At 63.3% G+C, this 24,078-nt stretch overlaps 1 protein-coding gene and 1 long non-coding RNA gene across 3 annotated transcripts; both read right to left on the bottom strand.

The window, feature by feature from the left end:
- Positions 1-3,946: 3,946 nt before the first annotated feature.
- Positions 3,947-4,848, bottom strand: LOC130844805 (uncharacterized). The gene is made up of 3 exons (XR_009051242.1): positions 4,780-4,848; positions 4,113-4,207; positions 3,947-3,996 (listed from the first exon to the last, which is right to left on the bottom strand). It is a non-coding gene; the product is annotated as an uncharacterized LOC130844805 (long non-coding RNA).
- A 9,249-nt stretch (positions 4,849-14,097) lies between these two features.
- Positions 14,098-23,763, bottom strand: C2H15orf39 (chromosome 2 C15orf39 homolog). Of its 2 annotated transcripts, none has more exons than XM_057724932.1 (3): positions 23,612-23,763; positions 17,502-20,303; positions 14,098-15,520 (listed from the first exon to the last, which is right to left on the bottom strand). In XM_057724932.1, exons 2-3 carry the CDS (start codon positions 20,251-20,253, stop codon positions 15,153-15,155), a joined length of 3,120 nt encoding a protein of 1,039 aa, XP_057580915.1. In that variant the 5' UTR covers positions 20,254-20,303; positions 23,612-23,763; the 3' UTR covers positions 14,098-15,152. The 2 variants fall into 2 exon arrangements, with proteins under 2 accessions (XP_057580915.1, XP_057580916.1); XM_057724933.1 differs by having other exon boundaries at positions 15,383-15,520; positions 17,450-20,303.
- Between the last annotated feature and the right edge of the window lie 315 nt (positions 23,764-24,078).

Genomic DNA, 24,078 nt, shown 5'->3' with positions numbered 1-24,078 from the left:
TGGCAGCTCTGTCCAGGGGGCACACGGTCAGGCTCTGTAAGCAGACAACCCCTACCCAGGGCCAGCACTAGGGTGAGGGAGTGAGGCACCCAGGATGCCACGTTGAAGGAGGTACTCAGTGGCTTCACCCCTGTCCTGCCCCCTCCCCACTCCACGCGGGGGCTCAGGAGGGACAGCCCCTGACCCCCAGAACTCCCCACAGGTCACGCCCGTGGTGTCAGGATTCTGTACAGCGCAGCCCCAGGAAGCCCCCTGCTCCTCTTCAGGTGGGTCGGGCTCTTGCCCGCTGCCCAACCTGCCCTGCTCCTCTCCTGGGGCCACCCTGGGGCAGAGGGGCACGTGACTCTGAGCCAGGCCACGGGAGCCATGGGAGCCTGAGGGCTTTATCCCAGGTAGCTCCAGCTGGCCCTGTAAAGCTCTGCCCTAAGAGGTAGGGAGCCCTGTGCCTGAGGGTGTGCTGTGGTGGGAAGCTGGATCCCTGCTTCTAGAAACATGTGCCGGCAGGGCCTGTAACCCCTGCTCTCCCCACTTGTACTCGCTCTAGTAATGCGGACCAGTGGGTGGGCGCTCACATCGAATATAAGTTCCAGACCCCCATCGGTACCCACCTCCCAGGCTTGGCCCATCACCTGGCCCGGAACATAAAGGATCCTGCTGTCCAGAAATCCAGCATCACGGCCAACGGTGAGTCAGAGCTGGGATCCCTGTGTGTCTTTGGCCAGCAACCTCCTAATCTCGCTGGGTCTTAATGTTCCGCCTCTGGAGAATGGACAGAATTTCATTTCAACCACAGATACTCTTGTGCTGGGGCCACAGAGAAGAATTAGGTATGGAGCCTTAGAGGGGGAGCCGGATAGATAACCTCTGTGGGCCATCGTGTCTGCCACAACTCGACCGCTCCCTTATAGCGAGAAGGCAGCCACAGACAATATGTAGACAGATGGGGGTGGCTGAGTGCCAGTGCAACTCGATGGATACGGAAACTTGTACATCACGTAACTTTGATGTGTCACGAAATATATATCATCCCTTTGATATTTTTCAACTACTTAACAATGTAAAAACTATTCTTAGCTCATGGGCTATACAGAAACAGGCAGCGGGGCTGGATCGAGCCTCAGACTGGATTTGGCTGACTGCTGGCTAAGAGCACAGAGGTTGGGGTGTGCAGCCCTGGGGCAGGGCTTGGGCCTATCCCAGGGCTCCCAGGAGACAGGGCTTGGCTGATGCCTTCCTCCCCACCCCTCTAGGGGAGAAAGCGGAGCTGGTGCTCTATGAAGTGTGGCTGCAGATACTGGACCAACCCTTCACCGAGGCCCTGAAGGACAAAAGCAGCCCTAAGTCCCAGAAACTTCGGGCGATGCTGACGAGATGGGTAAAGTGGGGGTGGGAGGAGAGAAGGAGGAGCGGGAGGCTGGAGGCCCCATGTGAGGGGACCCAACCAGGCTACAGTAGCGCTGTGACCCCCTTCGTCCTCTCTGCTCCCCAGAGGACCACCGCCCTCAGGCCTCTGCAGAACTTCGGCCAAGTGGTGGTGGAGAAGTTGCGGTAAGTCCGCGGTGGCTCTGGGTGACCTGGGCCCAGGGCTGAAGCCTGGGGGTGGGGCCGGAGAAATGGGCTCCCCGAGACCCCCAGGCTGCCTGGCCTCCCGACCCTGGTGACGATCCCCCTGCCAGGCCCGACCCGCTGACCGCCAGGGTGGACGCCACCTTCTTCAGGGCCGCGCCGGCCCGAGCCCGCGTGCAGAGCTGTGCGCTCCGGGGTCTGCGCACCCTGTGGGAAGCTGAGGGCCTCTCCGTGCAGATGGTCGGCCCAGACCTCGATCAGTGCCTCTCCCCCGGCTTCCCTCTATCCGTGTCATCCGCCCATCTGCCCCTCCCTCACGCTTCTTAGTTGCCTTGCTGCCCCGCTTGCCCTGATTCCAAGGCCTGCCTCCCCCTCCTGCCCGCCATTCTTCCGGGACTAGCCTCCAGCTGGCCGCTCTTTAGGGTCCAGGCCTTGCCCTCCTCTTCCTGGGAGCCCTGCAAGGCGGCCCCAGCTCTAGAGCTCTGCTCCTGTAGCACCTTCTGGGCCAGGACCCCTCGCCTGGGACGTCTCTGCAGGCCTGGCTTTGCCTTCTCAGGGGTCTGTGGTCTGGAAGAATGGGGACCCACCGCAGCCATCTCCCTGCTTTGTTCTGAGGCCGCAGGTCAGCCCGACGCCTCCACCCCCAGCTATGCTGTGGCTCTCCTCAGCCTGGGCCTCCTGCTTATCGGCCTCACCCTTGTCCTGGTGAGTGCCTGACTGGGCCAGGGGCTCTTTCCTGGGAGACAGGCTGGGCCCTTGACCCTCTGAGTCAAGCTGAGGGGTCACTCCCCACCGAGCCCACCCACCAGAACGGAGGAGCGTCCTCAGGGAGCTTGGCCTGACGTCCCACTTCCCGCGCCAGGTGCTGAAGCGGCAGGCTTGCTGCAGCGTGTCCAGCCACACGCGGTGAGGTACAGGGGTCAGTTCTTCCTGCTCCTCTGGCACGTTTACTCGGGGTGGGGGGTCCGGCACCCTAGCCACCAAGGCCTCGTGCAAACATTTCCCAGGGGGTGTGGACAGAGTCTGGGCGGTACAGTCACTGCCCCAAAAGCTCACCCCCTCTGTCGTGCAGGGTGGCCCTGGGCTGGTCAAGCAGCAGCCTCTAAATGGGCCTCACTTACCCCCAGAAATGCTGCAGAGGGTGGGTGGACAGAGACGGGACTCAGCGCCCCACGTGGCCAGGAGCACTGGGGCAGGGAGAGAGAGATGGGGAGGGGAGCTTGTCTCCACCACCGGAGGACCAGGCAGTGACTCCTCCACGCCCTGGAAGAAGGGGGGACACGTGTGCCCCAACTCAGCCTCCCCTTTGACCCCAGGGCCCAGTGGACGTGGGGGAGGACAGGGCGCAGCATTCTGGGGTACACCGTTTTTCCTGACTTCTGGCTTCTGTCCTTTGCTCCACCCCCAGGTACCCCTTCCTGCTGCGGCTGCTCCCCCTGAAACCAAACTCCAAACCTCTCCTGCTCCCCCAACCTGCCCCCAGGCTTCCACAGTCAGCCCCTCAGCCCTGAGAAGCAGAGCCAGAGCAGGAAGGCACCAGCCTGACCGAGGTCGCACCGCCCGGGGGGCGTCTTCCCTCCACGGACGAGACTCCCGGGGCCGGGACCGAGGCAGGGTGGGCGGAGCAGCGCCTCCCCACCCACTCCAGGGACACCAGGCAGGCTGCAACCACAGCACCCACCTCCCGCGATACGGCCTGCGAAAACCCCCGATACCATCGTCACACGCGTTCAGGTCAGGCCCCGGGGAGCGGCACGCGGCAGGTTGGAGGCCTGGAGAAGCTGCGGGAAGGGGAGCAGAGCTGACTCCCTCACACCTGGCCTGACACGGTGGTGGGGCACGAGGTATCACCGGTCGTAAGACAGACTGTGGTCCTTCTGGGGTATGGAAAATTAAATGGCAAGGAGCAATCAGAAGCTGGTATAAAAGACTGCTTTTCTTTCCAGGCAGTCATCCCACAGGAGGACATAGGAGAGGTTCCGAGCAGGGCCCACAGGGGGAGGAGGTGGGGGCAGATGACTGACCGGGTCAAGGGTGGGAAGGGGGCCTCTTGGGGGCAAGGCCCGGCCCCAGCCCCACCGCCACCTTAGGGCCGGTCACCCTCAGACCAAAGGCCTCTGGGTGCTGGTGGCCGAGGTGAGGCCTGGATGCTACTCAGCAAACCAGAGCACGGGCTACGGGCCAGGGGAGGCTGGAGCCGCAGGGCAAGCCAGCTTCAGGAAACAAACGAACTGGCTGGGGAGGTCCAGGACGGAAGCCACGCTGACAGCCTCTCACCGGCCGGAGGGTGGAGCCGTGGAGGGGGAGGCAGCGTTCCTGGAGGACACCCAGGTAGCTGAAGGCCTTGGCCCGCAAAGCTCCAGCAGCTCCTGGGCCCAATGGGACATGAGAGGTTGGCTAGCACAGGGCGATGGTCTCTGAAACCACGACCTAGAAGAGAAGGGGACTCAAGTGGAGTCTTACCCTAAAGGCTCCCCCTACCTACAGAAGAGCCGGCAGGCCCAGTGAGGGGACCCAGGAGACCAGGGCCCAGACCATGGGCTTACTCGGCCAAAGACGGGAGTCAGCACCGAGATGCCGGAGAGGGTCTTCAGGAAGGTCACCACGTAGAGGTGGACTGGCGGCAGATTCCTCTGTACTTCTGGAATATTTAATCCTTCATTCATATTCCTGAGGGGCCCCTGCCCCCAGGGCTCTGCCCCGCCTCGGTACCCGGAAGACTAGCCTGATACCTGCACCTATCTTGGGTCAGCCCCCTCTCTCCACAACTTCCGACGCAAGGGCCAGGGCAGCCCAGGGACTAGGAGGCGGCCCCCCAACTATCAGGATGCCCGAGACATCCCTGCTCGTGCTTTCCTTATGGAGGGCGGGTTATGCCAGCCCTGTTCTCCCGAGCTGCCGCCCTTACCACCAGAGTCCCTGTAGCTGATACAGGAGAGGGGGCGGGATAAGCAGGAAAGAGCCTGAGGGCTGAGGCTGGCGGGTGAATGCTGAGCCCCTCTGCGCTTCAGGCTTTGGTCACCTGGCCCTCCACAAACCAGGCTCCCAAGCATCAAGGGAGGCCTTGCATGGAGATACAGGTCAGACGCACCCGGCGACCTCTGTGGGTTTGAGGGTGGGGGTACAGGGAAGGGAACCCACACTGGGGACCTAGCATGGTCTCTGTGGAGGGGATGTGACAGTACCTGCAACACGTAAGGAGAAAGGGCCTACCTGGCAAGGTGAGCCAGTCAGATGGACACCAGGCGGGACAGATATCACCGGGGTCTGCAGGATGGCAGAGGGGCCTAGCAAAGCAGCTCCCTCACACAGACGAGTGAGTCTTTCCTGAGCGAGTCTCCCCTGTGGGCCGGACGGGGCCTGCAAGACACCTCCCACGGCCCACCGCCACACAGACTTGTTTAATTCTCAGCAACCCTGGAACGGCGCAGCTCCATCCTCCAGCTGAATAAGCAGAGGCTCAGAGGTGCACATGCAGTGCTCCCTTGATCACTCCCCCGCCACCTCCTCCAGAACCCGGTTTGCACGAACGGCCCAGCCCTCATCAAGCACACGTGACTAGGTGCTATTATCCCATCTCACAGCTGAGGAGAGGGGGACACAGACGTTCAATGACCTGCCCAAGGTCCCAGTCACCGGGCTGGGCTCAAACCCTGCCACCTGGCTCCAGAGCCTGCCTTCCCGACCAGCACATGCCCGCGACACCTGAAGGGTGGCAACTCTGCTGCTCTCTTCTGCGCCCACGGGAAGGGCGTGCGGCCCCAGGTGTTGGGAGGTGGCAGGGCAGGACGCAAGCCAGCCCCCTGGGCCCGTGGTTCTCGGGGGCCTGAAGGCCAGGGAGAGTTCTGTGAGCCACCACCCACTGCCGCGACACTCACTGGGAACTGACGCAGCACCCGCTGCACCAGGCGTGGGAGGCGGGCAGGATGGCGCACTCTGCCCCCAAACAAACAACCTCAGCTGAGTGAGAGGGGAACGGATCTCCCGCCGGACCCTTTCCCCCCAGCCAGGGTGCCCTGCAGGGGAGGAGGAGCAGCTGCCCGCCAGGCCATTGCTCAGATGGAGGAGAGCCTGTGGGAACCATGGGGGCTGTATCCTAGAAGGCTACTCCAAGGCCAGGCCCAGGCCTGCCAAGGTGGCCACGTCTGTGGTGAAGCCCTGGTAGACAAGAGACACGGTTCCTGAGCGGTCCTGTAAGCCTCCTGTTAAGGGCAGGCGAGGAAATGGGCAAAGACAGTCGCGTTCAGTGAGAGCCTGGCAGGCACAGCTGGGGCCGGAAGCAGACAACGGTCAGCGGGGCCCAGGCCTGGCCCCTGGAGGCTGGGGGAGGGGTGTCACTCACCAGCCACAGTGAGGGAGCTCAGGTCCACGCGCAGTTGGCCAAGGCCAACAGCACCTGGGGACCATCCACCAGGCCTGGCTCTGCGCTCGGGATTCTGCCTGGAACCACAGGGGCCTGACGCTGACCGGAGGTGGAGAGGGTGGTAGGAAAGGCACCTGTGGCCAAACGCACGCCCTCAGCACGGGTGGTGGGGGTGTGCTCAAAACAGACCACAGGGGCCACGAGCTTAAACAAGTCTCCTCCTGGCACAGCTTGTCCATGTAAGTCAGACCTTATCCCCACCCTCCGCTCACAGCCTGACTGAGGCTTGACAGATGCCAGTGCTGTAAGGAGGGGGCCTAGCCCAGCCTGCGACATCCAGCAAAGCTGTATCTTGAATCTGCCAAGAGGATTCATCCATGACAGAAGGACCCCTCAGGTCCAAGTCCAGGGCCCAAGAGCTATGGGCTAGGTGTACACCCAGGGGCTGGAGGTGGCAGAGCGATGGCCCAAAGCCCCAGCAGGAAACCGCAGTGGCCAGAGCCTGTCTTGGTGGGGCAGCCCTGGGGATGGCTGTGCCCTGTGGTCCCCCAGGGCCGGGAAAGGGCACTGTCCAGGGGAGGAGTCTAAGGACCTCTAGGGAGACAGACTCAAGGTCCTGGGGACCTGGATCAGGGAGCATGTGAGGGCACCCTGCCCCAGGCCAGGGAAGAACCTGGGGAACGCTTTTCTAGTCCAAGCCCCTCATGCTGCGGCCCAGATGCCATCTCTCCTCAAACAGGAGATGAGTCGGCAGGGAAAGCACCCTGTTTGCCACCCCATCCCCCACCCCTAACCAGACGTGAAGGGAGGTAGAGGCTTTTGCAGGACCTAGCTTGCCTGGGTTCTCTAGCACCTAGCTGGGGTGGGGAGAGAAAGTACAGCTGAGTAAGAAGAGCCAAGGTCCTACTCTGCCCTTCCCGGTGGGGTGACCTTGGACAAGCTGCTTGCTAGCTCTGGGGCCAGGAGACTCACAGGGGAAGGGCCAGGTTCGGAGGTCCTGACGCCGGAGCCCAGAGCTACCTCTAGAGAGGACAGCTTATGCAGCCTTGTCCTCCCGACTCTGCCCCCGGCCCCTGGGAACGGCATCCTCCCAGCTCAGAGGCCATGGAGGTAGAGGGGCTGCCCCTGCTTTCAGGCTGCTCTGTAGGTGTGAGTCGGCCTTCGTCCTGGGCCGGGTGCTGATCCCGGGATCACCAAGGTGACGGGCAGCTTCTCAGGCTCCAAGTGCTCCGAGGTCTACCCTGTAGGGCACAACACTGGAAGGGTGTTAAGACATTGAACAGGGCCGCCAGGCCACTCTGGGCCAAGACCCATGCTCTGTTTGGCCGTGGAGACTCTGACCTGGGGCAACCCCTGCTGGGCCTCAGTCTTCCCTGCTGTCTCATAAGGATGCCAACATTGCCTTGGAAGGCAAACAAGGGCAACCTTCGCTCCCAGCAGGCCCAAGACCAAAGGAAGCAGGGTTCTGGGCTGTTCTAGAAGCCGAGGCTGGGGCAGATGAGGGTCTTGCCCTGAGGGAATCACAGCCATCTGGTTCTGAGTCTAGACCCTCATATGCCATCCCCTAAAACTCAGCCCTAATGTGAAGCCCTACAGAAAGCTTTAAAGTGAGGGGGCGGGGGGTGGGGGGGGGATGACGCTTCAGGAAAAGGTTCTTAGGCCCTAGGGGAAGGTTTGAGCTGGGCCACAGGGCAGTCAGGGAACCCAGGAAGGGCAAAGGTGCGGTGGTGGGCACGTTCCAGAAGAGAGCCGGCATCGCCCCACTCAGCATTGGAGCTGAGCAAGGCCGGGCCTGTGCGCCGGGGGGCCGCAGGTCCCCCGCGCTGGCGCATCTTGGCTACCGCCGTGCTCGGGAGATCCGAGCTGGCGGGCAGAATCTGCCCCAGCCTCCAGCCAGCTCTGCACCCACCCTGACCTCTGGCTGCAGGGAGCCGGTGCGGGGAGGACCCAGCCAGCGATGGAGGCCAGGGCCCTTCCCCAGCCTGGAAGGGCCTTGAGAGACGGGCAGGGCCCCGACGCTAGGCTTAGCAGCCCACCCAACGCCATGGAGCCAAGAAGACTTACTACAGACAGACTGGGTGTTAGGAAGCTGGCACGGAGGACGGCAGGCACCCGCACCCAGGGGAGGGAGGCCCCTACGTGTGGGCTCCACTGGGCGCGACCACCCGGGAAGGGCTGGCTCGCCTGCGCCATGAAGAGCTGGGGCTGTGGGGGCGGCGCCCACATCGCTGTCTCAGTCGGCCTCTTTGCCGAAGAATCATGTGGACCCCAGGACGAAACAAAGTGTCAGCCCCGCATGGGTACATTCTAGGGAGGGAGAGGCCAGTGGCAGCATCGTGTGTGCTCGGGGCAGGCTAGGAGATATGGAGAAAGCTGCCTTCTTTGAGGGCCAAGGAGAAAAGAAGATAAGCAGAGAGGAACTCCCAGACGTTCTGCCTCGGGCCCTTTTCCAGCCACCCCCTAAGCAGACTCAGCCATAACTTGGGTGGCACTATTCTTACTGTCGGTGTGATTTTCAGGCTGAGTGGGGGGTAAGGGTGAGGGTGGGGGAGGAGCAGTGCATAGGTGACGTGCAGGAGACAGAAGTGCAGAGGAGCGAGGGAGCCTTGGTGGCCAGGCCTGGGGCTTCTGACACAATACCCACCCTGGACGCTGGCATGATACCCACCCTGGGCACTGGCAGGCCGTGCTAGAACAATCTGCCAGCTGTGGCCTCCAACTTGAAGGTATCCAAGTTCCGGGCCAGGACTGGAGCCAGACTCCCCTCAGGGGCAGGGGACAGAGTGGGATGGGACATGGGCCACCCAGCCATGATTGGGGTTTTGGGCCTGCTGGTCAGCTGGAAAGACAAAGGGGCTCTGCTCGAGGGAAGGACTGGGCCTGGGCCACTCAGATCTGCCTCTGTGACGGGGCAGTCCCATCCTCTGGTCAGACGCTTAAGCTGAGGACCTGTAGTCCCTCCAAAGTCTCCAGACCCACCCGCCCAAGTGGGCACCATAGAAAGGGGTGCAGAAACACCAGGCATTCCTCCCCACTGGCTGAGGCCTCCTGTGGTGAGGACCCCTGAGTAAGTCCAGTTGGGGGTCCCAGAGCCAAGGTGGGAGAAGAACTATATCCTCCGGGTGCATGCCTGCTGGGAAACTGGCATGAGCTGCGAGAGCTGGTTCCTTGGGCCTGAGCCCCTCTGTCCAGATGTCCTCAGACACACACTCCATCTGCCCAGTTCAGCCCAGAGAGCCAGGGCCTGGTGCCAAGGAGGCTGTCTGCTTGAGAGGAACGTCCTGGGGCTCACACACCTCTCCGCCCGGAGCTCAGGTGTCCAGGCTGTGGGTGCGCCAGCAGTCAGAAAGAAGGGGGCCGAGGCCCTGGTGTGGTCTCCCAGCAGCCAAAGGCCTTGGTGGCCACAGAGCCCGTGGCGAAGGGGGAAGGGGGACTGGGCTCTGCCCCGCTATAGCCCGTGGCGCCGGGCTCCAGAAGGGTCCCTGGGAGGGAGACCAGCAGGAGAGGAAGTACTGCAGAAGCCTCAGGCACTTCCTCTGCAGGGTGGCCACATGGAAAGCAAGCCGGGTATACAGAGTGTGGTGCCAGCTGAGCGGGGAGAGGTCTTCCTGAGGCAGGCCTGGGACACTTTGCTGCAGTGCTTGCACCTGGACAAGCATCTCCTTGAACAAGATACAAAGAAAACATAAGGGACTAAAAATAACTGCACGCACGTGCAGTTGGGGCAAATTCTGGATGAGATAAAAAGAAACCAAAGAGCCCAACTGCCACTTCTGAAGAGCCAGGAGCAAAAGCAGGGTGTCGGGAGCAAAAGTAGGGTACTAGGCGTGCCCCCTGCACACACCACCACCTAAGGAGTGGGCGAACCACCTAGACTACCCCTCTGGCCCGTCCCCTGGACACACCCTACCCTCACCCTGTACAAGGAACTGGCTCTACCCCGCCCTCAGCTAGCCAGTGAGCAAGGGCACCTGTTGCCTGGTCTCGCTCCCCGCTGCTGCAGCAGGGGCCCCAATAAAGCCTTGCCTGAATTTCTTATCTGGCCTCTGATCAATTTCTATTGATTAAGGAAGCCAAGAATCCTGGTAACATCCCCACCAGTCCTGAGGAACACTGGAGGAGACCAGGCTGGCTGGGGCCAGAGGCGCCTGTGACCAGGAGGGAGGTCTGAGCTACCTCCAGGTGCAGCAGCAGTCAGGTCTTGAGAGGCCCCAAGCTGGACAGCTGGCAAAGGCTGGGGTACCAGAAGCAGGAGGCCTGAGGTGCCCACTGGGCTGGAAGACAGTGATGGGGAAGCACCAGGGAGATCGGGGGTGGAGACCAGGTTTAGTGGCTGGGACTTGGGCCGCCTGCTGGGCTTGGCTTTACCAGGGTGGTGATGGATAGGGTTGAGAAGATGCCCCTGGAAACTGGCGTCCATGTGTCCTCAGGACCAGCAGGTGGCAAGCTGAGGGGTGGCACTGAAGGCTGGTCAGGGCTACCCTGGCTCTCCCACACCGAGGAGGCATCAAGCTTCGCAGAAAGGCAGGCAGGGCCCAGGGCTTTTGGGGGACCCAAGCCTCCCCTGAGCAGGGGCTTTCGCCAAGGTCTCGTGGCCACTCACGGTGAGTGGGAGCCCAGGCGTCACCGAGGACACTTCAGAAGGAAGGGCCAAGGCCTTAGCAGGCAAGAGGCTGGCAGAAGCCCGTGGCTTCTGTGCTGTGGGGCCCAAGCCAAAGCGCCAGTCCCTCTGACGGTGGGGCTTGGGTAAGTGAGGTTTGCAGGGTCTGAGGAGAAACAGCCGCCACGGTTGGAATTCCAGGCTGTGAACTACGGGGAGGAGAGGAGCTTGCCCCAAGCCCCACCACCCACCCCCAGCTGAGAAGGACAGGGGCCTGTAGATGATTTTATCTGCTGGCTGGTGGAGAAAGGGGCAAGGAACCCCCGCCAGGCCTAGAAATCATGGGAGGGGCCTCTCGAGGTCCTTCCAAGGAGCACAGGGGCTCGGCACCCCCTTCCCAGGAGCCCAGGTTCTCACTGCCCTGAGAAGGCACAGGGGCCTAGAGGACAGAGGCGGGGGTGCAGGAAGCAGAGGGACCGTGCAGGCTGAGGCCGGGCAGGGGTGGAGGGCTGTCGGGTGGCTTGGCTAGCTCCACGGACGTAAGCGCCTCCGAGTGGGCAGCAGCCCGGGCTGGGGTCCCCAGGGAGGTGGCGGTGTACCCAAGGAGCCCCCCACCTGCCTGCCAAGCTCAGTCCGGCCAGGGGGGAGCGAGGAGGGGCCCTGCGGCCCCTCCGCCGCCCCGGGGCCTGGAAGGGTTGCACTAGACGGGCCCGGGCGGCCCCTTAGGGGCGCCTGGGGGTGGGGGCTGGGGGCGCCGCCTGGGGAAGAGGCCCTGAGACACGGAAGACAGCAGGCCGCAGCAGGGCCCAGGGCCCGCCCGCTGCAGCGCCCCTGCAGCCTCCCTCACAGCCATGCTCTGCCCAGGCTTCCTCAGCTCGGGCCGGGCCTGAGGGGCAGCGGGCAGGGCTGGGGAGGCGGCCCCGGGGCCTGAGGCACCACTCCCACCTCTAGAGGGGCCGCGGGGGTCAAAGAGGTGCATTCAGTCAGGTGGGAGTTGGGCCCTGCTCCACGTCCCCTGCGGGGGCTGAGGGAGAACAGCTCGTTCCCTCCAACCCCTCAGTGACAACAAGCCAGGGAGGAAGCCTTGGAGGTTACACGGGGGGAAGGGTGTCTTCGCAACCCTCCACCCCTGCCTAGCCCTGCTCTCTTCCACCCCACGACACCCGCGCAGGAGGCAGCTTCCCCGTCACTCACCTCCTTGCAAGCTCAACTCCTGGCAGCAAAACCAGTGGGCTGGGCCCCCTGGCCTCCTGTACGGAGCTGGGGAGCCAGGGCGGCGGCCAAGGGGCAGGGCCGCACTCAAGCTGGAGGCTCACCTGAACGCCCTCCTCCTTTTATTAACGTGCGGCAAGAGACGCACGTGAGGTCTGTCAAGGCCACCTGGGCGGAGAGAGAGGCCCAGCCAGGGCAGATCTGGGCCAAGCCGACAGGGGCGGAGCAGAGTCAGGTACAAAGGTTCCTGGCCTCCCCGCTGGCCCGGAACCCTCAGGACTGGATCCAGGTCTTGACACAGGCCCTGACTTGATGTGACCGTCAGCGCGTTCCTGGACCGGTCTCCACATCTGTAACCTAGACGGGGGAGTAGTCTCGTTCCTGGAACACCCGACGCAGCACCACCTTGGGAGTTCAATTAAAACCCAGATTCCTGGCTCTGCCTAAGACCCTTCTCCATGGGGCCCAGGAAACCATTTTCCAGGTGATTCTGTTTGAAAAGCCCTGCCTGGGCGCGGCCCAGCCCAGGAGCCTTAGCCGGTTACAGGGGAACTGTGGGGTCAGAAGAGCCACATGTAACCAAGGCAGAGTGGCCCCACTCCAGTTTCCTTGGGGGGGGGGGGGAGGGGCACCCAAGCACACCCAGCTCCACAGCCCATCCCCCCTTCCTTGCCCTCAGCTCTTAGCCATCAGTATTCCCACCGAAGAATGGAGCAGGCTTTGTGACAACCTGGGCGGGGTGGTAGCACTGCCTCCCTGACAGGAGTGCTGGGGCAGAGCTCTGTTCCCGTCCCCACCACCGTAGGCTGCGGCTCATTGGGACACTGTCGTATCTCCTCCTTTAACAGACCCCTCAGGCCAGGGCTAGGTCTCTCCCCTCAGACGGACTGGGCTCCCAGGACAGAGCTGTCCCAAGGGAGGCAGCCACCTCCCCGGCCAGCTTCTGTGCTGCACCCCTCCCCACGCCTCTGCACCATTACGGTCCTCTAGGGCCCCAGGTGAAGGGAGGGACTCGGGTCCGGAGTCCTACCCCGAGGCCTCAGCTCCTGCCCAGTAACTGCTGGCACGATGCATGCCTGGCAAGTAACAGGGACACAGCAGGTATACAAGGAAGGCAGGAGAGGAGGGAAGAAGGCAGAGGAAAAATGAAGGAAGGAAAAGGAAGAAAAGAAAGTAAACAAGGACAGAACCAGAGCCAGATCCAGCAAGGCCCTGGTAATTGGGTGGATGAGGCTGACAGGGTGTGGAAGCCCGGGGCCTGGGGGTTCAGACTCCACCTACACTGCAACCTCCACCTCTCGCCTCCCTGCATTAGTAGACTCGAGTGATTCAAAGTCTCCACACTGCATCTTTATAAACATGAGCCACACCCCAGCGCTTCAGGTTGCAGGACTGAATGAGTTGAAGTGCTAGGAGCAGGATGGATTTGAACCTTGCTTCCGGGCCCTGCACTCCAGCCACACCTATTTTCCTTTCCCAAATACTATACCTCCGGGCCTCTGCACGTGCCGTTCACCTTACTCAGGCCACACTTGGCACTTATTTTTTACCCACATCTTCCGACTTGGCTTCCAGGCCCACTTCAGGTAGCACTTCTTCTGGGACCCAAGGATACGTCCTCCCCCACCCCCACCCCGTTAGGCCAGGTCCCTCCTGAGCTTCCATGACACCCTTCCCCCAGGTTCTGCACTGCAGTCACCACGTGTTAGGGTTGCCTATCTCCTGGCCAGGAGACTCCTCCGGCCTGTACGGATCCAGTACAGGGAGCAACGGGTCTACACAAATAGTGTAGCTGAGCTCAGTGAAGACCCACAGATGTTAGGGTCGATGCTGGTAGGTGTGACCCGCCCTCACGGCCTCATCTGGCCCAGATCGGGTGGGGAACCATGGCCAGGAGGCAACCTCAGCCGCCCTGAGAACGAGCCTCTGTGGGAACACAGGCCAGCAGAGGCAGGGCGTCTGAGGGAACCTAAGCCCAGCTAAGATGTGGGAGGGGCCATCCCTCCGTGGGGGGATGGGGACAGCTCTGTTCTACCTAGACCTTGCCAGGCACATCCTTGGTCCTGGAAGAGGGGCACACGATGGGGTCTGGTGACCAGCATTTCTCACTGGGCGCTGGGCTACAGACCAGCAACCACCAGGCCCCACAAGGGTCTCAGGAGGGAGAGGCGTTGCCTGAGCAGGGAAGCGGCCGCATGTGGTGAGGGCCCATGCGGACGAGGCCAGCGGGCCCAGGGTGCTAGAGGGCCTCAGCTTCTTCTGGGCTGGGAGCAGGGAGAGCTGCAGCTATGACACCCCCACCCACCCGCCTACCCCCACAAGACAGTCAGGCCCCAGGTCCAAAAACAACCTAAATGCTTTAATGTTTAATGGCCTGCCTCCAGGGCCCACAGCCTTATTACAAACCTTAACTAGGCCAAGGGCCCAGCCTGCCAGCCTCTGGCTCCGTTCAGCACTCTGCAAGGTCACCCACAGCAGGCCTGGCTGATGGCGCCCTGGCTTGGGGAGGGCCAAGGTCCTTCGCTGACGTCTTTGGAGACCTCCCAGGACTGCGCTGTCACTCAGCCTGTCCCTTGTTTCAGTCCCTGAGTCCTTGCAGATGCTTGGCTTCCGGCACACAACCTTCTTGGGGCGGCAGCTCAGGGAAGTCACCGCTACCAGTTCAGCACAGGCCGGGGCCTCCCAGCGGTGAAAGCAGCAGGCCCAGGACAAGGATGGCAGCCCCAGGCTGTATCCCTGCACCCCCTGCAGCAGGGGAGGGGTGGGGAAGGCTCCCTCAGGGAGCTCCAGGCAGAGGGTTTAGGGCCCAACCCCAAATGCTGGGGCTGTAGCCCTAGGCTTTCCTGGGAAATGACCCTAGAAAGTGTGTGAGCCACATACACGGGACAACGTCCCACTCTACAATGACCAGGTCCTACGACACATAAAGACTTTCTAGAGGAAGGTTCCGCGGGCCTCGGCCTCCTATTCCAGGCCCTGGCTGAGATCTAGGCTCCTGTCCTGGGCCGGAAGCAGAGAGCAAACCGTGATGGGTGTGTGTCAGGCATCACCCCACAACAACCCTGTGAGGTAGGCTGTGTTGTCCTATTTTACAAGTGGGGAACCGAGGGCACAAGAGAGGAAGTGGCCCGCCCGGTTACACAGCAAGGAATAGGCCAGGATTCAAGCCCAAGTTTGTCAGGCTCCAAAGCCCACGCGTTTTCTCTAAGGAAGAAACAGGAAGTAGTCCTTTCTGATAAAGGCCCTCAAGTGAAAAGCTCAGGGGCTCTCAGGCCAGCCTGGGGTGGGGGGCAGGGTAAGAGCTGTAGAGGCCCCAAGGCCATGTCCACGCTTGGCCCTCAGCAGCTGGACCAGCAGGAAGGGGCCATAGAGAGTGATCCCCAGATCTCCAAACAGCAGCGGTGACCAAGGCTACAGCTGATGGCTCTGGCCACCCAACAGCTGCGGGCGGGGCGCAGGCCGGTCTGGTCCTGAGGCCTTGTGGCCCCACGTGGGCAGAGCCAGGCCGTTGAGCCAGGCGGATTCGAGCAGGCTGCGGAAGCGTGCCCTCATGGTGGGGCCGGGCGAGCTGGCGCTGGCGGCAGCAGCAGGTGTGGCACCTCGGGACCCTCCTCCAGCAGTGGCCTCTGCTTTCTCCAGGCCAGGGGTTGGTGGCTTCCTCCCTGGCTTTTTGGCTTTGGGGGCAGACAACTTCCAAGCCAGGTCGGGGCTCCCTGGCTCCTCTCTGGCCACGGTGGGTCCTGAGGAGGGCACAGATCCAGCCCCAGTGTCGAAGCCACCTGGAAAACGAACATAATGTCAGGGTGTAGACCCCCAATGTCCCCAAGTCCCATCTCCAGGCCTCCAGAGCCATCTAGACCCGTGGCTCTACTGTCCCAGGTCAGGGCGGCCCTGGCAGGGTCACAGACGTCATGACCCCTCCCAGCACGTGCCCACTGGCCAGACAGTCAAGGCCCTCAAGCCGAAAGGGCGTGCTTCTCCCCCGGTGATGCCAGTGCTCTAGCTGATGAGGGCACCCCCAGGAACTGTTTGGGTGCGAGGACAAGAGAAAAGGGGCTCAACAGCCCAGAAACAATTGGTCTGATCCAAAGGCTCACTGAACAGGTGGGGAAACTGAGGCACACAGCGAGAGGGCCCTGCCACAGCACCCCCCCAGACACCGGAACAAGAGCCAGGCAGAGACCGCCCTGAGAGCAGTGCCCGGAGGGAGGGGGTGGAGGAAGGGGCAGAGAGAATGGGAGGGGCTCCTGACCAAGAACACGCCTACTTGGGAGGGAGGCTGTCAGGGAGCACTGTCTAAGGACAACGTGGAGTGGCCCCACAAGGAAACGGGAGGGACTGGGTGCGGTGTGGGGCGGGGGCACCAAAATGCAGCCAGTGGCAGGAGGCTGGGCCCCAGGCTCTCGCAGGCCCGGTCAGAGCAGGAGGGGGCTGTGACGTGCCCGGACCCGCTGCCCAGCAGGCAGTGCAGGAAACGTGGACGTGTCCCTCTCTGGGCCCCAGAGAGCCCAAATGTACAGAGAGAAGACTTGCCGAGGGGCTCTGAACGAGGCGGGACAGCCGCCTTCTCTTTTCCTCCCCCAGGAATACAGTGCTTGCACTTGCGTTTTCTTCGCGCCCCATTAGGGCAAACGCCCCAGCTTCTTAAGTGCTCAGGGGTCGGTAATGCGCGTCACCAGACCCCAAGCTCCACACCTGCACCTCGTTGCCTCAGGCCCCCTCTGCACCCCAATATGGAGTCTGGACCAGGTAAAAGCCCAGGGCAAGGCTGCCAGGAGGGGGAGGTGACAAGAGTTTCCGTGGAGACACGGTCAGAGGCCTGGGGGACGTACGGCGGGGACGGGGCTGGGGTTAGACTATACAGCGGGCCTCGGGCCTCGATGCCACATGTCCTGAAGCAGGACGGGCGGCGACGGACGCCACTTGGCACCACCCCCAAAGCCCGGGCTGAAGAGTGTGATCGCGATGACACATGCTATGCGGCTCCGCAGCCGCTCCCCCAGCTACCTGAACGGCTGCAGAAGATGCTCTCCAACATGAAAAGAGCACACTGGAGAACACGGTCCACAGTTTTCATTTGGTAGGGAAAAGCAGACCACAAAATGATGCTCTGACTCACAGGCAATTTCTATGAACGTAAATACTGGCAGGACTGGGAAATGACCCATTTAAAAGGCAAGCGTCCAGGGAGGCAGGGTGCGACCCCTCCCGGGTTTGGGGAATGAGGTGCTGGGAGAGTGCAGTGCTGCTCGCTGAGACGGGAATGACTGGGGTGGCAGGTGAGCTCAGAGGCACGCTCAGGAGTGTGGTTTGGGAGGCGTTCAGGGTCAGAGTGACCCCAGGTACAGAAGCCCGGCATGCAGTCAGGTATTTGGGGCTTGAGCTCAGAAGAGGGGAGGCAGGGCAGGACAGACACAGGTGGAAATGACCTCAGACAGGCACAACAGAGGAGGGTGAGGTGGAAATGAGGAGGATGCCGTGCCAGGGAAGGCCAAGTTTCCCTGGGGACGGAGCAGTTGTCATGTTCAGAGACTTAGAGGAGAGGCTGTGAAGGTGCGCATTGATGCTTGCGGTAAAGAGGGATGGGGGGGGTGTGGTGTCCATAGAGCCTACCCTGGAAGGCCAGCCCCGTCCCCAGGCGTGAGTTCTTTCCAGAAGCCCAGGAACCCCTCAGCCCCTGGCTGTGACCACTCACACAGCCCACACACCTGTCACTCGCTCACACAGCTCCGGTGGCTACTGGGGCTGCCCCATGCTCACCCAGCTGGCGGCGCACACAGTCCCGCCACTGCAGGCCCAGCAAGTCAGGGTAGATGTCAGGCAGCTGGCGCAGCGCCAGCAGCTTCAGCATGCGCGACGTGCAGCCGTGCAGGGCCCGCTCCCGCAGGGCCCGCTCCTCCGACAGCGTGGTGGGCCGCAGCTCCACGCGATGCTCCTGCAGCACGTGGTCCACGGAGGCGGGCGGCAGCCGCGGGAAGAGCCGCTCCTTCACCAGGTGGATGGGCACGAAGATGGCCCCGGCACGCACCACGTGGGGGAAGGGGCACTGCTGCGTGCACACGAAGCTCTGCAGCTGGGACAGCAGCTTGCCGAGCAGCCCCCGCACACCCTGGCAGTCCTGCCATGCCGCCCGGCCCCACGGCCCAGACGTTTCAAGCCACTCTCGCAGCTTTTCCGGTGGAGAGTGGGCCACGGAGCCCGAGATGGCGTCACACAGGGACGCGTGTAGTCCTGCAAAGTGTTGCTCTGGGGAGTCTGCTGCGGTGGGAGTAGCAGCTGGAGCGGGGCCCCCAACAGGAGCCGGAGCCGGCGCGGGAGCCGGGGATGGAGCTGGAGCAGGGGCCGAGGTGGGGGAGGCCACGGCTACAGCCGGAGGGCTGGGCAGTGCCAGGTTGAAGCAGGCCACAGGCAAGGGCTGGGTGAGGATCTGCAGTCCAGCGGGCACAGGTGTGGGGGTGGGTGCAGGCCTGGCGGGGGCAGGGGCTGAGGTGGGCACAGCTGGGACCACGGCTGGAACCACGGTGGCGGGCAAGGGTGCTGGCCGGAGGATCTTGAATTTTCGGAACATGAAGGCCACAGAGCTGTGGAAGTTGGTCCTTGGGGTGGCCTCTGTGGTCACGGGCATCCCAGGCAGTTCTGGTGCCCCTGTGACCATCTTCTTCAGGCCCTGCCGATCTGAGACTGTGTCCGCTACACCCCGCACGTCGGAGACTGTGTTTCCCGCGCCGGGCACATCCACGGCTGCGGTGGGCTTGGCGTGCCCTGCAGGATGAGGGACCTTGGCAGGGGGAGCCTCGGCCGCGGTCTTCTTCACACTCAAGTCCAGCGCCACCTCCTCCTTAAGGGAGGCCTGCGCACTTGAGGGGGCTTCCTGGGCAGGCGGGGACCCTCCGCAGTCTTTGTCGTGGCTCTCCTCAGGGGCTGGGGCCGGGGCAGGCTCAGCAGTGGCCTCGGGGGCCTGCACGTCCAGGTAGTCTCGGTAGGGAGCCAGGCTGAAGACGTTGTCGATGACAGGCATGGGTGGAGAGCTGGGCGGCAGCGAGCCCTCGTTCTGCTGAAGAGACTGGCGCTCCTGGGCACAGGGTGGGAGCGCTGGTGGCGTGCGGGGAACTGGGCTATCTCCGATGACAATGGGTGCCCCCGGGTGCTCATCGAGCGGGGGCTGGAGCCGCTCTCTCCTGCAGCTGGGCAGCCACAGCTTCTCCTCAGCTTCCTGCACTGGCTTCTCTGCAGGCCTCGCAGGCTCTGGGCACGGCTGGCTGGCAGGCAGAGGCTGGCACGCCCGCGGGAAGGCACCAGGCTGTGGCACAGCCTGCACGCTGCTCTGGGAAGGCGGCGCCCCTCCGAGCCCCGGGGATGCCCCATAGAGAGAGAGGTCATCCCGGGCGTAAGGAAAGCCCAGCGTCTGGGGGGTAAAGTCCAGTGGGCAGCGTGGGGCGAGAGGTGGCTCTAGCTTGAGGCCTGGTGAGGGTGCTGGGAGTGGGGCAGAGGGGTAGGAATACGCATCCAGCCCCACGGGGGGCATATAGGGTGTCTGAGCTGCCTGCTGCCTCAGGTAGGGGCTGCTCAGCCCACCAGCCGGGAACCCAGCCCCCTTGTGGGCTCCCAGAGGCTGCAGCGGAAGCGCCGAGCTGTAGCCACCTTGCTTCTCTGGGTGGCGGCAGGCTGGAGGGCAAGGCAGAGCCTGTGCGGGATGGGGCAGCGGATAGTGGGTGGGCACTGCATCCTGGCAGGCTGGTGCCAGGGGCTGGGCCAGCTGGGTCCAAGGACTGGGGGGTCCCTCAGACAATGCCTGCTTGGGGTCCCCAGAGTAAGGACCTGCATACTTGGAGGCCAGGAAGCCCGTGCTGTGCATAGTCCGATACTTCTCCAAGAATGCATGACATGGGGAGAAGCCCACAGAGGAGTCTTTGCCAGGTGCCCCAGCTGGCACCCCACGCAAGAAGGTGCCATCCAGGGACTGCCCCTTGCCAGGAGCTGGGGGCAGAGAACAAGATGGGTCGGCCGGGGGTAACAGGGATCCAGTCACCAGCGTCCAATCGACCTCCAGAGGCCTCTTCACTGCCCCTTCCCCCAGGCAAGTCGAGAGCCCATAACACAGAGGGCTGCGGTAGACAGGTTTGGGTGCCGCCAGGGGCGGGCCTGGGTAGGAGTGAGGCTGGGGACCGAAGGGCAGGAGCTCAGCGGGGCCAGAGTCCTGTACTTTCTCGGAGCTTTCTGTGGGTGGGCGGTAGAGCAGGCAGCTGGTCAGAAGGTTGTCTGCCCGAAGTGGGGGTCCTGCCACACTGGTAGGGTACAAGGGTGGGTATGGGGTCCAGGATGCCAACCGCTCAGACCCTGTTTTCGGAGGACTCCCCAGGGGGCAGGAGAAGTAGGCACCCTTGTAGCTGCAGGGGTCCTGGTTACCAGCAGAGGGGGGCAGGCTGTGCCCGGGCCCAGAGTCTACCTCTAGGCGGGGCAGCTTGCCATACATCACAGGCCCCAGGGTCCCCAGTGGCCGCTTCTCCGCCATCACTGTGAAGGCTTCAAGCGCTCCAGGGCCCCAGCTACTCAACTGCTGACCTAGGAGAGAGAGGGAGAGAGGCAGGGGCTGTCAGAGAAACAGGCCACAGGCCAGCAACAAAGGGCTGCTGCTCTCGCTGGCTCACTAAGTCCCAAGAAGTTGGCACTTATTAGATGCTCAATAAGGACTGTACGGATGGATGAACAAATGCACGAGCCAACTTAATTTTTTAAGCTGCAGAACCCTTTGCTAAATGAATTCCCGTACAGCAGCTCTGACCTGCACCCACCCCCCACTCCCCCTTCTGCTAAGCTCTCCTCCACACGACTCCCAAGACCCCATCCACAGTTTCAGACTTTGTAGAGCACAGGTCTGAGGCGCAAATCACTTGGCTACTCCTCCCACCCCCACCTCCAGCCACGTACAGATGGGGAGACCCATTCTTCCCAAAGTCACTGATGAAAAGAGATGGGACGAGAGGCAGGCTTCCTACCTCCCACTACAAGCTTTTATTCCAAGATGCCACAGTGATCTCTAGCTGCCTACAGCAGCCAAGACGTGGAATCAGACACTGTCTGCTAATTCAGATTTCCCGTGATGCTCTAGATCTCACTTTCTGACCTGCCAGCCTCATCAAAAGTGGCACAGCGAGGCCTGGAACCGAGGTCCCTAGGCCCAGAGGACACATACGGGGCTTCGTTTTAGAAGGCAGTCCCCCAGGAGCGGTGGCCCTGCATAACCCTTTTCATACGCCCTACCCCCAGCAGAAGAGCAAAGGTTGTCCAGCAGATGGTGCTATGGCGCCAACAGGAAGCTCCCGAAAGTGTAGGGGAGGAGAGCCTGTGTCCATCCCAGCCCCTAAACTGCAGCTGTTCCAAGGCACATGGGGGCAGCACAGGACCATGGAGCACGTGGGGAGGTGAGAGGATGAGAATATCCAGGAAGCTTCCAGGGGTCACAAAGTGCTAGTTGGCAATGACCCCCACTGTACCGATGGAAAAACTGAGTGCCAGAGAAAGACTAAGGTCCTCAAGCAAGGCCAAGCAAGGATTGGGACCCAGCCTCAGAGAGGTCAAGTATGGGTTTCCTCGAGGCAGCAGGCACCCAGTGGCCCAGGAGGGAGGCATTTGAGGCCAGTCTGCGAGGACCATGTTGACCTGCTTCTACTTCCCCCAGTGCCCTGTTCCCCGAAACCTTCAGGTGGCTTAGGAAGGATGAATCAGCTCAATCTTGCTATGATTAGGCCACAGGCCAGGTGTCACAGGTTTCTATCGCCAAGCCAAGACCAGCCCCCCTCTCTCAGCCCTCTCCCTTCCGGCTGGTGGCCAACGACACAGGCTCAGAGTCAGACCAGCACATTTTGGGGGACAGAAAACGCCAAGGGTAATATGCGGGCCAATGCCCACCCTCATCCCAGCCTACGGGCACCAAGGAAGCCAGGCAAGACTCAGAAGGTTGTCTCATCTCCTGGCTAGAATCCAACACTTCAGGCCAGCCTGGAGACATGGATGCTCTGAAAAGACAGGAAGGAGCACCAGGGCAACAATAGGGAAAGCGGCGCCCTACGACAGGGCCCTGCAGCCCAAGGGAAAGCCCCCTCCCTGCTGCACAACAACTTTGCAAGAGGCGCTGTATGGTTTTGGGAGTGCTGAGCCCCCCTGCCCTTGGGAAGCTCTGGATTAATTAAGTGCAGGCTCTAGTCTCACCTCCCCCACCGCGGCCCCCACTCCTTGGGGCCTTCTCCATACCCACCCCGGGGCCCCAAGAGCCCTTCTCCCCTGGGCTCTGTCCATTGCATGCCCTCTGCCCTGGAGACTTCCTGAGACACCCTTGGGACTTAGTCAATAAAGGTGAGGCCACTTGGGACCCTCAAGAGTCTTTGGGGGAGAGATGGGGGCTCCAGAGAGCCAGCAGAGGACTATGAAGGGTGTGGGGTAGCATTACCTCCTGCTATTAGGAGATGGAGAGCCCAGTATCCACACTCCACTCTAACAGTAGGCAAAATGTAGGTGCCTCCTTCCCTCTCGCACATGCACAAGAAGCAAGCAATTGTTTGGAGAAGGGCGGGACCCCAGGGAGCAGGGTCACATCACCCTTTGGGCCACCGAGCTGCTTGCTAGCTGAGGCTGGGTCTGGGCTGGGAGGACCAACCTCAAGCAGCGCCCAGGAGAAGAGCCCACCACCACTGGGCCATCCCTGCCCTAAGCAAACAGCCCCGTGGCCCAATTCCCTCTTCCAGCGCCTAAGGGGTCTCCGGACGAACGCTGGGCAAGACTAGGAAGAAGAGAGCGATCCTGCCCAGCCGTGGCCAGCGCCTGGCCTCTCTTAGAGGGCTCGATCGGCCTCCCTTGCCGTGTTCTCACACCTCCCCCAGCTGAGGCTTTGGGCCCGGCCCACGCTACAAATGCACCTAGGGGCGGCCCAGCCTCTAGTGGTGGGGGAAGGGTCGCGGGATCCGCTCCACCCTCTTTCCTCTACCTGCCTCGCCCGTAACTCCTGTGCCTGGGGCCCTCAGCCGACCAGGCGTTGGGGCTGCCGCCGCACCCGACCCCGGCGGCTTCCGGGTGTCCCCATGCCCGACCCGGCGGCGCTGGGGCGCACGTGCACCCCAGCAGGCCGATACACAGGCCGCCGCCACCCGTGCAAACCCGTGCCTGCAAGTACGTGCCTGGCCCATATCTGCACACACGCCCCTCCAGAACTGCGTTCTCCCCTCGCTCGGGCCCCCGCACACGTGTGCACGCAGGCCGCGCACCCGGCCCCACCGACCGACACCCGAAGACCCGCGGGAGGGCCGGGGCAGGGGGCGGCCCGGCAGCAGAGCCCGGGCAGCCACCGCCTCGGGGCGATCCCGCCAGCCTGGGTTGCGGCCAGAGGGTGAGTCAAGCCGTAGCGAGGAAACCGCAGGGCCGTCCCGTCCCAGCAGGGCGCGTCCAGGGCCCCGCGGCGCCTCCGTGCCAGCCGCCCCCCAGGCCAGCCCCCCGCCGCCCCCTCATCGCCGCCCCGGCATCCACGTGAGCCGGGCCCCGCGGGAGGCCCGAGGGCTCGGCCTGAGCTGCTCGGCGCCCGCGCCGCGCCGAATCGGGCGCCGGGGCCCCGCCGGGGCTCCGGAGCGCTACCAGGCCCCGGGGGCCTCGAAGTGCGGGAAAAGTCGGAGCAGCGGCGCGCCCCCCGCCCCGCAGCCCGCCCGCCGGGGGCCCGCCGCCGCCGCCGCCAGGAGCCACGCCACCTCGGCCCAGGCCCGGCGCGCTCCATCCCGGGCCCGGCCGGTAGGGGCGCCCTGGGGCAGCACCACCCGCCCCTTCCCCACGCGTCGCCCGCAAACTCGGCCCAAGTTTCCGCGCCCGCCGTGTGGGCGAGCTCCTACCTGCAGGGCACCGGGCTCCGCGCGGCTGCTGCCCGGGGCCGCGGCTGCATCCTCCAACGCCGCCGAGCCCGCGGGTCCTCGGCCGGCCGGGCCCTGCGCGGGAAGTCGCGGCGAGCCCCAAGCCCGGAGCCACCCTCCGCGCTGCCGTTCGCGCCGCCGCCGGGCGCCGTCTGCGGTCCCGGGCGGGGCGGACCGGGGGCGGGGCGGGGGCGGGGCGGCCCGCGCGGGGGGTGGGGGGGGGCAGAGCCCGGCCGCGCCTCTGGGAGCTGGCGCTCCCCTGAGCCCCGGGGTGCGAAGGGCCTGCCTCTGCCAGCCCTCTGGGGACCGGGCCGCGGCGCTGTGCGCAGCCTGTACCCACTGCCTTCTGCGAACCATCGCCCCGTGCGCCCATCACGCGCCTTCATTCAGTCACTACGTTAGATCATTCATTCACTGCCACTTTCTAGCTGTGGGGCCTTATGCCCGCC

This window comes from Hippopotamus amphibius, chromosome 2 (assembly GCF_030028045.1).
Source record: "Hippopotamus amphibius kiboko isolate mHipAmp2 chromosome 2, mHipAmp2.hap2, whole genome shotgun sequence".
In the NCBI taxonomy this organism is placed as follows: domain Eukaryota; kingdom Metazoa; phylum Chordata; class Mammalia; order Artiodactyla; family Hippopotamidae; genus Hippopotamus; species Hippopotamus amphibius.
This window is presented reverse-complemented; position numbering and strand designations above follow the sequence as displayed.